Source organism: Pristiophorus japonicus, chromosome 14 (assembly GCF_044704955.1).
Source record: "Pristiophorus japonicus isolate sPriJap1 chromosome 14, sPriJap1.hap1, whole genome shotgun sequence".
Classification (NCBI taxonomy): Eukaryota; Metazoa; Chordata; class Chondrichthyes; family Pristiophoridae; genus Pristiophorus; species Pristiophorus japonicus.
This window is the reverse complement of record NC_091990.1, coordinates 87,193,510-87,206,574: the sequence shown is the minus strand read 5'-3', so window position 1 is coordinate 87,206,574 and position 13,065 is coordinate 87,193,510. Positions and strand designations below refer to the sequence as shown.

The following is a 13,065-nucleotide window of genomic DNA, read 5'->3' as shown; positions in this document are numbered from 1 at the left end:
CCATCACCGAATCCCCCATCATCAATATCCTGGGAGTCACCATTGACCAGAAACTTAACTGGACCAGCCACATAAATACTGTGGCTACAAGAGCAGGTCAGAGGCTGGGTATTCTGCGGCAAGTGTCTCACCTCCTGACTCCCCAAAGCCTTTCCACCATCTACAAGGCACAAGGCAGGAGTGTGATGGAATACTCTCCACTTGCGAGATTGTAGCTCCAACAACACTCAAGAAGCTCGATACCTTCCAGGACAAAGCAGCCCGCTTGATTGGCACCACATCCACCACCTTAAATATTCACTCCCTCCACCACCAGCATACCGTGGCTGCAGTGTGTACCATCTACAAGATGTACTGCAGCAGCTGCAGCAACTCGCTAAGGCTTCTTCGATAGCACCTTCAAAACCTGTGGCCGTTGCCACCTAGAAGGGCAAGGGCAGCAGGTGCATGGAAACTCCATCACCTCCAAGTTCCCACGTCATCCGGATTTGGAAATGTATCACCGTTCCTTCATTGTCACTGGATAAAACTCCTGGAACACCCTCTCTAACAGCGCTATGGGAGAGCCTTCACCACATGGACTGCAGCGGTTCAAGAAGATGGCTCACCACACCTTCTCAAGGGCAATTAGGGATGGGCAATAAATGCTGGCCTTGCTAATGAATCCCACATTCTAGGAACGAATACAAAAAAAAATTGGATATTTTTAACAACAGGAAAAGACTATTAGACCCCAAAAGCCTCGTCAGTTGCCATTGCTCACAATCCACCATATATCCGACTGTATTCCCCATTCCCTCTCTCTCCAGAACAGAATCTTCCCTCTTGAACCCAAGATAACATTTTACAACAGGAATGTTCGCAATGTCAGAGTTTACTATAGCAGTCTGAGTGCAGACCTTCCTGTCAGTAGTGGGAGGGATGGGGTGAAGTTAATGCCTTCGCATTCTCTGTTGTTTTGCTTACATGCATTTCTTTCTGTTTCAGCTTGCAAGAAACCCAAGATCCCTAACCTGGTGAGACAGAAAGTTCTGTCAGTGCAGCTTCAGACCAGGTGAGATGCCCAATGCCTGCTATTGTAAAGCAATGCAATGTTCTCAGGTACCAGCTTTCACAGCCGAGAGTTTCTTTTTCACAGATACAGGCATACTCGCAGGTACAGGCTGACATAAAAGTGGAGATACACTCACACTCTCAAGCATAGGCAATCTCTCAGACACACCCACCGATACAGACTGACACAAGATCCAGTGGTAGAATCCTTGAGTGTTTGCTATTGGTGAGATTTATGTGATGTTATTGGAAGATCAATGACCTCATCACATTGTCTCTAACATGTATTATGTTGCTTGTTTTCATCACCAGGAGGACACCACTGCACAGGCTGTTATCCACTATACAGGACAAGGAACTGTCTCAAATCTCTCCCACTAAAACCCCGCTACACCACATTGGGAATCTGCCAGCAGGATTCTATCATCCCCACATACAGCTAGAGTATGAGTGCATCTCTCCCTTCTACAGGCGCCTTGGGAGCAGGAAAAGAACATGTCTTAAAACGGGCAAATGGAGTGGACGATCACCATCGTGCACTCCCAGTAAGTATAGCCAGTCGTTGAGTATATTCAAGGCAGAGTTCGATAGATTAGTGAATGTTAGGGGAATCACGGGGTATGGGGACAGTGCAGGGAAGTGGAGGTGAGGTAGAAGATCAGCCATGATCTCATTGAATGGTGGAGCAGGCTCAAGGGGCCGAATGGCCTACTCCTGCTCCTAATTCTTATGTTGTTCTGATATATGATTAATTAAAAAAGGTAATTGACTTAATTTCTCATCTTTCTGGTGCTATGATGTGAGAAGGTTGTGAAAAAATGAACTATTGTTGTCTAGTATTAGTTTGATGGCTATTCTGTTAAATCTAGTCCCGATACATAAGCAGTTAAACAAAGGTTGCAGTTTAGATTCCTGCACCAAGCTTATTCTGTTAGTTTCATCAGTTACAAGCTTGAAAGAGGAATTCAAACAATGCTGTGCAATTGGTTGACTGTGTATATGATTGACAGTTCCTTTTTACATGTCCGTGTTCAGTTATTCTAATGAATTTAAGGCACAGTAATTGTTTTCTAGGATACATATGTTAACATCTGAGAGTCAATTTGAAAACGTTGGCAAGAAAGAACCAGTCAGTTTGAAGTGTCCAAGGGATAGATTAGAAGAGACTCTGGCAGAGGTAAGGAATGTAAGAGCAGCAACAGTGCCTCATGTTGTTTATCCAATTGGATAGTTAGGTGAAAGGATTTCTAGTGTCAAATGCAGAACTGTATTACACAATTATTAATTATTTGTTTGCTCCTCTTTAGTTAAATACATTTGCTGAATTTATTTTTCACATATAGTGGACAGTGAGTGTGAAGCCCCATTTACATACTGATGATGACAGAAAGCCGATGAGAGCACAGGGTAGGGGTCAGTCACTAAACACATCTGACAGGTAGCTTTTGCTTTGTTGATCTCACAAGCAAATCACTGAAAGCTTACTTAGATCTCGCGGCCAAGAAGGACACTCTCAAAGGGAGTACTGACTTGTCCATGCAAGTACGAGAGCTGAAATAGCCCCAAGTCAGGGGGTAAGAAAAGACCTGAGAAACATAAGACGATGGCCAGGCACCAGCCACAGGAGACCTGAGCTGGGCACGGAGAAGTGAGCGAGATCTGTCCTGGTGCTCTGATTTCCTTATGTGCGGAAAAGCCTCTGGTGTCTTCTTGGCATCTCCACGCAAAGTGAGATGGTTGGAACACCAGGTGGCTCTCAGCGATAGTGGTGAATGTTTTACAGGTGAATTTCCTCAGTTCATTGTGTGGTTACTCCTTTAGGTTTAAAAAAATCTAAATTACTCACAACAGTATCTCCTGCAAGTTACTGACCCCTCATTAAAACGAGAATCTTCAAAAGCCTAAATTTCAGAATGTAACAATCTCTTTTGTATGGATAAGTTCTCCTTATCAGGTCCAGCTTTAAACAGCAACTTTCTCTATCAGGATCACCTTTAAGCAGTACCTTTCTCTATCAGGATCACCTTTAAACAGTAACTTTCTCGATCGTCCACCTTTAAACAGTAACTTTCTCTATCAGGATCACCTTTAAACAGTAACTTTCTCTATCGTCCACCTTTAAACAGTAACTTTCTCTATCGCCCACCTTTAAACAGTAACTTTTTCTATCAGGTACACATTTAAACAGCAACTTTCTCTATCAGGATCACCTTTAAACAGTAACTTTCTCTATCGTCCACCTTTAAACAGTAACTTTCTCTATCAGGTACACATTTAAACAGCAACTTTCTCTATCAGGATCACCTTTAAACAGAAACTTTCTATATCAGGTCCACTTTTAAACAGCAACTTTCCCTATCAGGTCCACCTTTAAACAGTAATTTCTCCATCAGCTCCACCTTTAAACAGTAACTTTCTCGTACATGATCACATTTAAACAGTAACTTTGTCTATCAGGTCCACCTTTAAACAGTAACTTTCTCTGTCAGGACCACCTTTAAACAGTAACTTGCTCTATCAGCATCACCTTTTAACAGTAACTTTCTCGATCAGGATCACCATTAAATAGTAACTTTCTCTTTCAGGTCCACCTGTAAACAGTAACTTTCTATATCAGGTCCACCTTTAAACACAAACTTTCTCTATCAGGTCCATCTTTAAACAGTAACTTTCTCTATCAGGATCACCTTTAAACAGTAACTTCTCGACCAGGTCCACCTTTAAACAGTAACTTTCTCTATCGGCCACCTTTGCACAGTAATTTTCTCTATCGTCCATCTTTAAACAGTAAATTTCTCTGTCAGCTCCACCTTTAAACAGTAACTTTCTCTATCAGGTCCACCATAAAACAGTAACTTTCTCGATCAGGATCACCTTTAAACAGTAACTTTCTCTATCAGGTCCATCTTTAAACAGTAACTTTCTCCATCAGGTCCACCATTAAACAGTAACTTTCTCGATCAGGATCACCTTTAAACAGTAACTTTCTCTATCAGGTCCATCTTTAAACAGTAACTTTCTCTATCAGGTCCACCATTAAACAGTAACTTTCTCGATCAGGATCACCTTTAAACAGTAACTTTCTCTATCAGGTCCATCTTTAAACAGTAACTTTCTATATCAGGTCCACCTTTAAACAGTAACTTTCTCTATCAGGTCCATCTTTAAACAGTAACTTTCTCCATCAGGATCACATTTTAATTGTAACTTTCTCTAACAGGATCACCTTTAATCCGCAACTTTCTCTATCAGGATCACCTGTAAACAGTACCTTTCTATATCAGGTCCACCTTTAAACATGAACTTTCTCTATCATGTCCATCTTTAAACAGTAACTTTCTCTATCAGGATCACCTTTAAACAGTAACTTTCTCTATCAGGATCACCTTAAAACCATAACTTTCTCCATTAGGTCCAACTTGAAACAGTAACTTTCTCTATCAGGATCACCTTTAAACCATAACTTTCTCTATCAGGATCACCTTTAAACAGTATCTTTCTCTATCATTCACCTTTAAACAGTAATTTTCTCAATCAGGATCGCCTTTAAACAGTAACTTTCTCCATCAGGTCCACCTTTAAACAGTAACTTTCTCGATCAGGTCCACCTGTAAACAGTATCTTTCTACATCAGGTCCACCTTTAAACATGAACTTTCTCTATCATATCCACCTTTAAACAGCAACTTTCTCTACCAGGATCACCTTTAAACATTAACTTTCTCTATCAGGATCACCTTTAAACAGTAACTTTCTCGATCATTCACCTTTAAACAGTAATTTTCTCGATCAGGATCGCCTTTAAACAGTAACTTTCTCCATCAGCTCCACCTTTAAACAATAAATTTCTCTGTCAGCGCCGCCTTTAAACAGCAACTTTCTCGTACAGGATCACATTTAAACAGTAACTTTCTCCATCAGCTCCACCTTTAAACAGTAACTTTATCTATCAGGTCCACCTTTAAACAGTAACTTTCTCCATCAGCTCCACCTTTAAACAGTAACTTTCTCTATCAGCACCACCTTTAAACAGTAACTTTCTCTATCAGGACCACCTTTAAACAGTAATTTTCTCTGTCAGGTCCACCTTTAAACAGTAACTTTCTCGATCAGGATCACCTTTAAACAGTAACTTTCTCTCTCAGCTCCACCTTTAAACAGTAACTTTCTCTATCAGGATCACCTTTTAACAGTAACTTTCTCTATCAGGACCACCTTTAAACAGGAACTTTCTCTATCTGCATCACCTTTAAACAGTAACTTTCTCTATCGTCCACCTTTGAACAGTAACTTTCTCTATCAGGTCCACTGTTAAACAGTAACTTACACTTTCAGGTCCACCTTTAGAAAGTATTTTTCTCTATCAGGATCACCTTTAAACAGTAATTTTCTCTATTAGGTCCAACTTGAAACAGTAACTTTCTCTATCAGGATCACCTTTAAACAATAACTTTCTCTATCAAGATCACCTTAAAACAGTAAATTTCTCTCTCAACACAGATTTAAACTGTAACTTTCTCTATTGTCCACCTTTGAACATTAACTTTCTCTGTCAGGATCACCTTTAAACAGTAATTTTCTCTGTCAGGTCCACCTTTAAACAGTAACTTTCTCGATCAGGATCACCTTTAAACAGTAACTTTCTCTATCAGGATCACCTTTTAACAGTAACTTTCTCTATCAGGACCACCTTTAAACAGGAACTTTCTCTATCTGCATCACCTTTAAACAGTAACTTTCTCTATTGTCCACCTTTGAACATTAACTTTCTCTGTCAGGATCACCTTTAAACAGTAACTTTCTCTATCAGGATCACCTTTAACCAGTAACTTTCTCTATCAGGATCACATTCAAACAGTAACTTTCTCTATCAGGTCCACCTTCAGAAAGTAATTTTCTCTATCAGGATCACCTTTAAACCGGAACTTTCTCTATCGGGTCCATCTTTAAACAGTAAATTTTGCTCTCAATCCAGAATTAAACTGTAACTTTCTCTATTGTCCACCTTGAAACAGTAACTTTCTCGATCAGGATCACCTTTAAACAGGAACTTTCTCTATCATCCACCTTTAAACAGTAACTTTCTCGATCAGGATCACCGTTAAACAGTAACTTTCTCTATCAGGATCACATTTAAATAGCAACTTTCTCGAACAGGATCACCTTTAAAAAGTAACTTTCTCTATCAGGATCACCTTTAAACAGTAACTTTCTCGATCAGCATCGCCTTTAAACAGTAACTTTCTCCAACAGGATCACCTTTAAACAGTAAATTGCTCTGTCAGCTCCACCTTTAAACAGTAACTTTCTCTATCAGATCCACCATTAAACAGTAACTTTCTCAATCAGGATCACCTTTAAACAGTAACTTTCTCTATAAGGTCCATCTTTAAACAGTAACTTTCTTCTTCAGGATCACATTTCAATCGAAACTTTCTCTAACAGGATCACCATTAATCCGCAACTTTCTCTATCAGGATCACCTGTAAACAGTACCTTTCTATATCAGGTCCACCTTTAAACATGAACTTTCTCTATCATGTCCATCTTTAAACAGTAACTTTCTCTATCAGCATCACCTTTAAACAGTAACTTTCTCTATCAGGATCACCTTAAAACCATAACTTTCTCTATTAGGTCCAACTTGAAACAGTAACTTTCTCTATCAGGATCACCTTTAAACAATAACTTTCTCTATCAAGATCACCTTAAAACAGTAAATTTCTCTCTCAACACAGATTTAAACTGTAACTTTCTCTATTGTCCACCTTTGAACATTAACTTTCTCTGTCAGGATCACCTTTAAACAGTAATTTTCTCTGTCAGGTCCACCTTTAAACAGTAACTTTCTTGATCAGGATCACCTTTAAACAGTAACTTTCTCTATCAGGACCACCTTTAAACAGTAACTTTCTCTCTCAGCTCCACCTTTAAACAGTAACTTTCTCTATCAGGATCACCTTTTAACAGTAACTTTCTCTATCAGGACCACCTTTAAACAGGAACTTTCTCTATCTGCATCACCTTTAAACAGTAACTTTCTCTCTCAGCTCCACCTTTGAACAGTAACTTTCTCTATCAGGTCCACTGTTAAACAGTAACTTACACTTTCAGGTCCACCTTTAGAAAGTATTTTTCTCTATCAGGATCACCTTTAAACAGTAACTTTCTCTATTAGGTCCAACTTGAAACAGTAACTTTCTCTATCAGGATCACCTTTAAACAATAACTTTCTCTATCAAGATCACCTTAAAACAGTAAATTTCTCTCTCAACACAGATTTAAACTGTAACTTTCTCTATTGTCCACCTTTGAACATTAACTTTCTCTGTCAGGATCACCTTTAAACAGTAACTTTCTCTATCAGGATCACCTTTAACCAGTAACTTTCTCTATCAGGATCACATTCAAACAGTAACTTTCTCTATCAGGTCCACCTTCAGAAAGTAATTTTCTCTATCAGGATCACCTTTAAACCGGAACTTTCTCTATCGGGTCCATCTTTAAACAGTAAATTTTGCTCTCAATCCAGATTTAAACTGTAACTTTCTCTATTGTCCACCTTGAAACAGTAACTTTCTCGATCAGGATCACCTTTAAACAGGAACTTTCTCTATCATCCACCTTTAAACAGTAACTTTCTCGATCAGGATCACCATTAAACAGTAACTTTCTCTATCAGGATCACATTTCAACAGCAACTTTCTCTAACAGGATCACCTTTAAAAAGTAACTTTCTCTATCAGGATCACCTTTAAACAGTAAATTTCTCGATCAGCATCGCCTTTAAACAGTAAATTTCTCGATCAGCATCGCCTTTAAACAGTAACTTTCTCCATTAGGATCACCTTTAAACAGTAACTTTCTCCATCAGCTCCACCTTTAAACAGTAACTTTCTCTATCAGATCCACCATTAAACAGTAACTTTCTCGATCAGGATCACCTTTAAACAGTAACTTTCTCTATCAGGTCCATCTTTAAACAGTAACTTTCTCCATCAGGATCACATTTCAATCGTAACTTTCTCTAACAGGATCACCATTAATCCGCAACATTCTCTATCAGGATCACCTGTAAACAGTACCTTTCTATATCAGGTCCACCTTTAAACATGAACTTTCTCTATCATGTCCATCTTTAAACAGTAACTTTCTCTATCAGCATCACCTTTAAACAGTAACTTTCTCTATCAGGATCACCTTAAAACCATAACTTTCTCTATCAGGATCACCTTTAAACAGTATCTTTCTCTATCATTCACCTTTAAACAGTAATTTTCTCAATCAGGATCGCCTTTAAACAGTAACTTTCTCCATCAGGTCCACCTTTAAACCGTAACTTTCTCTATCAGGTCCACCTGCAAACAGTATCTTTCTACATCAGGTCCACCTTTAAACATGAACTTTCTCTATCATATCCACCTTTAAACAGCAACTTTCTCTATCAGGATCACCTTTAACCAGTAACTTTCTCGATCATTCATCTTTAAAAAGTAATTTTCTCGATCAGGATCGCCTTTAAACAGTAACTTTCTCCATCAGGTCCACCTTTAACCAATAAATTTTTCTGTCAGCGCCGCCTTTAAACAGCAACTTTCTCGTACAGGATCACATTTAAACAGTAACTTTCTCCATCAGCTCCACCTTTAAACAGTAACTTTATCTATCAGGTCCACCTTTAAACAGTAACTTTCTCCATCAGCTCCACCTTTAAACAGTAACTTTCTCTATCTGGTCCACCTTTAAACAGTAACTTTCTCTCTCAGCTCCACCTTTAAACAATAACTTTCTCTATCGTCCACCTTTAAACAGTAACTTTCTCTATCAGGTCCACTGTTAAACAGTAACTTACACTTTCAGGTCCACCTTTAGAAAGTAATTTTCTCTATCAGGATCACCTTTAAACAGTAACTTTCTCTATTCGGTCCAACTTGAAACAGTAACTTTCTCTATCAGGATCACCTTTAAACAATAACTTTCTCGATCGGGTCCATCTTTAAACAGTAAATTTTGCTCTCAATCCAGATTTAAACTGTAACTTTCTCTATTGTCCACCTTTAAACAGTAACTTTCTCGATCAGGATCACCTTTAAACAGGAACTTTCTCTATCATCCACCTTTAAACAGTAACTTTCTCGATCAGGATCACCTTTAAACAGTAACTTTCTCGATCAGGATCACCTTTAAACAGTATCTTTCTCGCTCAGGTTCACCTTTAAACAGTAACTTTCTCTATCAGGATCACCTTTAAACAGTAACTTTCTCTATCAGGATCACCTTTATACAGTATCTTTCTCTGTCAGCTCCACCTTTAAACAGTAACTTTCTCTATCAGGATCACATGTAAACAGTAACTTTTTCTATCGTCCACCTTAAAGCGTAACTTTCTTTTATCAGGATCACCTTCAAAAAGTAACTTTTTCGATCAGGATCACCTTTAAACAGTAACTTTCTCTCTCAGCTCCACCTTTAAACAGTAACTTTCACTCTCAGGTCCACCTTTAAACAGGAACTTTCTCCATCAGCTCCACCTTTAAACAGTAACTTTCTCTATCTGGTCCACCTTTAAACAGTAACTTTCTCTCTCAGCTCCACCTTTAAACAGTAACTTTCTCTATCAGGATCACATGTAAACAGTAACTTTCTCGATCGTCCACCTTAAAGCGTAACTTTCTTTATCAGGATAACCTTAAAAAAAGTAACGTTCTCGATCAGGATTACGTTTAAACAGTAGCTTTCTCTGTCAGCTCCACCTTTAAACAATAACTTTCTCTGTCGTCCACCTTTAAACAGTAACTTTCTCTATCAGGATCACCTTTAAACAGTCACTTTCTCTATCAGGTCCATCTTTAAACAGTAACTTTCTCTATCAGGACCACCTTTAAACAGTAACTTTCTCTATCAGGACCACCTTTAAACAGTCACTTTCTCTATCAGGTCCATCTTTAAACAGTAACTTTCTCTATCAGGACCACCTTTAAACAGTAACTTTCTCTATCAGGTCCATCTTTAAACAGTAACTTTCTCTATCAGGACCACCTTTAAACAGTAACTTTCTCTATCAGGATCACCTTTTAACAGTAACTTTCGCTATCAGGACCACCTTTAAACAGGAACTTTGTCTATCTGGTCCACCTTTAAACAGTAACTTTCTCTGTCAGCTCCACCTTTAAACAGTAACTTTCTCTATCGTCCACCTTTGAACAGTAACTTTCTCTATCAGGATCACCTTTAAACATTAACTTTCTCTATCAGGATCACCTTTAAACAGTAACTTTCTCGATCATTCACCTTTAAAAAGTAATTTTCTCGATCAGGATCGCCTTTAAACAGTAACTTTCTCCATCAGGTCCACCTTTAAACAATAAATTTTTCTGTCAGCGCCGCCTTTAAACAGCAACTTTCTCGTACAGGATCACATTTAAACAGTAACTTTCTCCATCAGCTCCACCTTTAAACAGTAACTTTATCTATCAGGTCCACCTTTAAACAGTAACTTTCTCCATCAGCTCCACCTTTAAACAGTAACTTTCTCTATCAGGTCCACCTTTAAACAGTAACTTTCTCTATCAGGACCACCTTTAAACAGTAACTTTCTCTATCAGGATCACCTTTTAACAGTAACTTTCTCTATCAGGACCACCTTTAAACAGGAACTTTCTCCATCAGCTCCACCTTTAAACAGTAACTTTCTCTATCTGGTCCACCTTTAAACAGTAACTTTCTCTCTCAGCTCCACCTTTAAACAGTAACTTTCTCTATCAGGTCCACTGTTAAACAGTAACTTACACTTTCAGGTCCACCTTTAGAAAGTAATTTTCTCTATCAGGATCACCTTTAAACAGTAACTTTCTCTATTCGGTCCAACTTGAAACAGTAACTTTCTCTATCAGGATCACCTTTAAACAATAACTTTCTCTATCAAGATCACCTTAAAACAGTAAATTTCTCTCTCAACACAGATTTAAACTGTAACTTTCTCTATTGTCCACCTTTAAACAGTAACTTTCTCGATCAGGATCACCTTTAAACAGGAAATTTCTCTATCATCCACCTTTAAACAGTAACTTTCTCGATCAGGATCACCTTTAAACAGTAACCTTCTCTATCAGGATCACATTTAAATAGCAACTTTCTCTAACAGGATCACCTTTAATCCGTAACTTTCTCTGTCAGGTCCACCTGTAAACAGTACCTTTCTATATCAGGTCCACCTTTAAACAGGAACTTTCTCTATCATGTCCATCTTTAAACAGTAACTTTCTCACTCAGGATCACCTTTAAACAGTAACTTTCTCTATTGTCCACCTTTAAACAGTAACTTTCTCGATCAGGATCACCTTTAAACAGGAACTTTCTCTATCATCCACCTTTGAACAGTAACTTTCTCGATCAGGATCACCTTTAAACAGTAACTTTCTCGATCAGGATCACCTTTAAACAGGAACTTTCTCTATCATCCACCTTTGAACAGTAACTTTCTCACTCAGGATCACATTTAAACAGTAACTTTCTCTATCGTCCACCTTTACACAGAAGTTTTCTCTATCGTCCACCTTCAAACAGTAACTTTCTCTGTCAGGTCCACCTTGAAACAGTAACTTTCGCTCTCAGGATCACCTTTAAATAGTAACTTACTCAATCAGGTCCACCTTTAAACAGTAACTTTCGCCCTCATGATCACCTTTAAACAGTAACTTTCTCTATCGTCCACCTTAAAGCGTAACTTTCTTTTATCAGGATCACCTTCAAAAAGTAACTTTCTCGATCAGGATCACCTTTAAACAGTAACTTTCACTCTCAGGTCCACCTTTAAACAGTAACTTTCACTCTCAGGTCCACCTTTAAACAGTAACTTTTTCTCTCAGGTCCACCTTTAAGCAGTAACTTTCTCGATCAGGATCACCTTTAAACAGTAACTTTCTCTGTCAGCTCCACCTTTAAACAGTAACTTTCTCTATCAGGATCACATGTAAACAGTAACTTTCTCTATCATCCACCTGAAAGCGTAACTTTCTTTATCAGGATAACCTTAAAAAAAGTAACGTTCTCGATCAGGATTATGTTTAAACTGTAACTTTCTCTATCAGGATCGCCTTTAAACAGTAACTTTCTCTATCAGGACCACCTTTAATCAGTAACTTTCTCTATCAGGATCACCTTTTAACAGTAACTTTCGCTATCAGGACCACCTTTAAACAGGAACTTTCTCTGTCAGCTCCACCTTTAAACAGTAACTTTCTCTATCAGGATCACATTTAAACATTAACTTGCTCTATCAGGATCACCTTTAAACAGTAACTTTCTCGATCATTCACCTTTAAAAAGTAATTTTCTCGATCAGGATCGCCTTTAAACAGTAACTTTCTCTATCAGGATCACCTTTTAACAGTAACTTTCTCTATCAGGACCACCTTTAAACAGTAACTTTCTCTAACAGGACCACCTTTAAACAGTAACTTTCTCTATCAGGATCACCTTTTAACAGTAACTTTCTCTATCAGGACCACCTTTAAACAGGAACTTTCTCTATCTGGTCCACCTTTAAACAGTAACTTTCTCTGTCAGCTCCACCTTTAAACAGTAACTTTCTCTATCGTCCACCTTTGAACAGTAACTTTCTCTATCAGGACCACTGTTAAACAGTAACTTACACTTTCAGGTCCACCTTTAGAAAGTAATTTTCTCTATCAGGATCACCTTTAAACAATAACTTTCTCTATTAGGTCCAACTTGAAACAGTAACTTTCTCTATCAGGATCACCTTTAAACTAACTTTCTCTATCAAGATCACCTTAAAACAGTAAATTTCTCTCTCAACACAGATTTAAACTGTAACTTTCTCTATTGTCCACCTTTGAACATTAACTTTCTCTGTCAGGATCACCTTTAAACATTAACTTTCTCTGTCAGGATCACCTTTAAACAGTAACTTTCTCTATCAGGATCACATTCAAACAGTAACTTTCTCTATCAGGTCCACCTTCAGAAAGTAATTTTCTCTATCAGGATC

General features: G+C 38.2%; 1 protein-coding gene across 3 annotated transcripts in view; it reads left to right on the top strand.

Moving 5' to 3' along the window:
• The window catches only part of pamr1a (peptidase domain containing associated with muscle regeneration 1a), a 319,049-nt gene that overhangs the window by 165,846 nt on the left and 140,138 nt on the right, over positions 1-13,065 (top strand). For all 3 annotated transcript variants that reach the window (XM_070899341.1, XM_070899342.1, XM_070899340.1), the window contains 2 exons: positions 988-1,054; positions 1,366-1,598. In XM_070899341.1, coding sequence (XP_070755442.1) covers positions 988-1,054; positions 1,366-1,598 — 300 coding nt within the window. The remainder of the gene's footprint in view (positions 1-987; positions 1,055-1,365; positions 1,599-13,065) is intronic.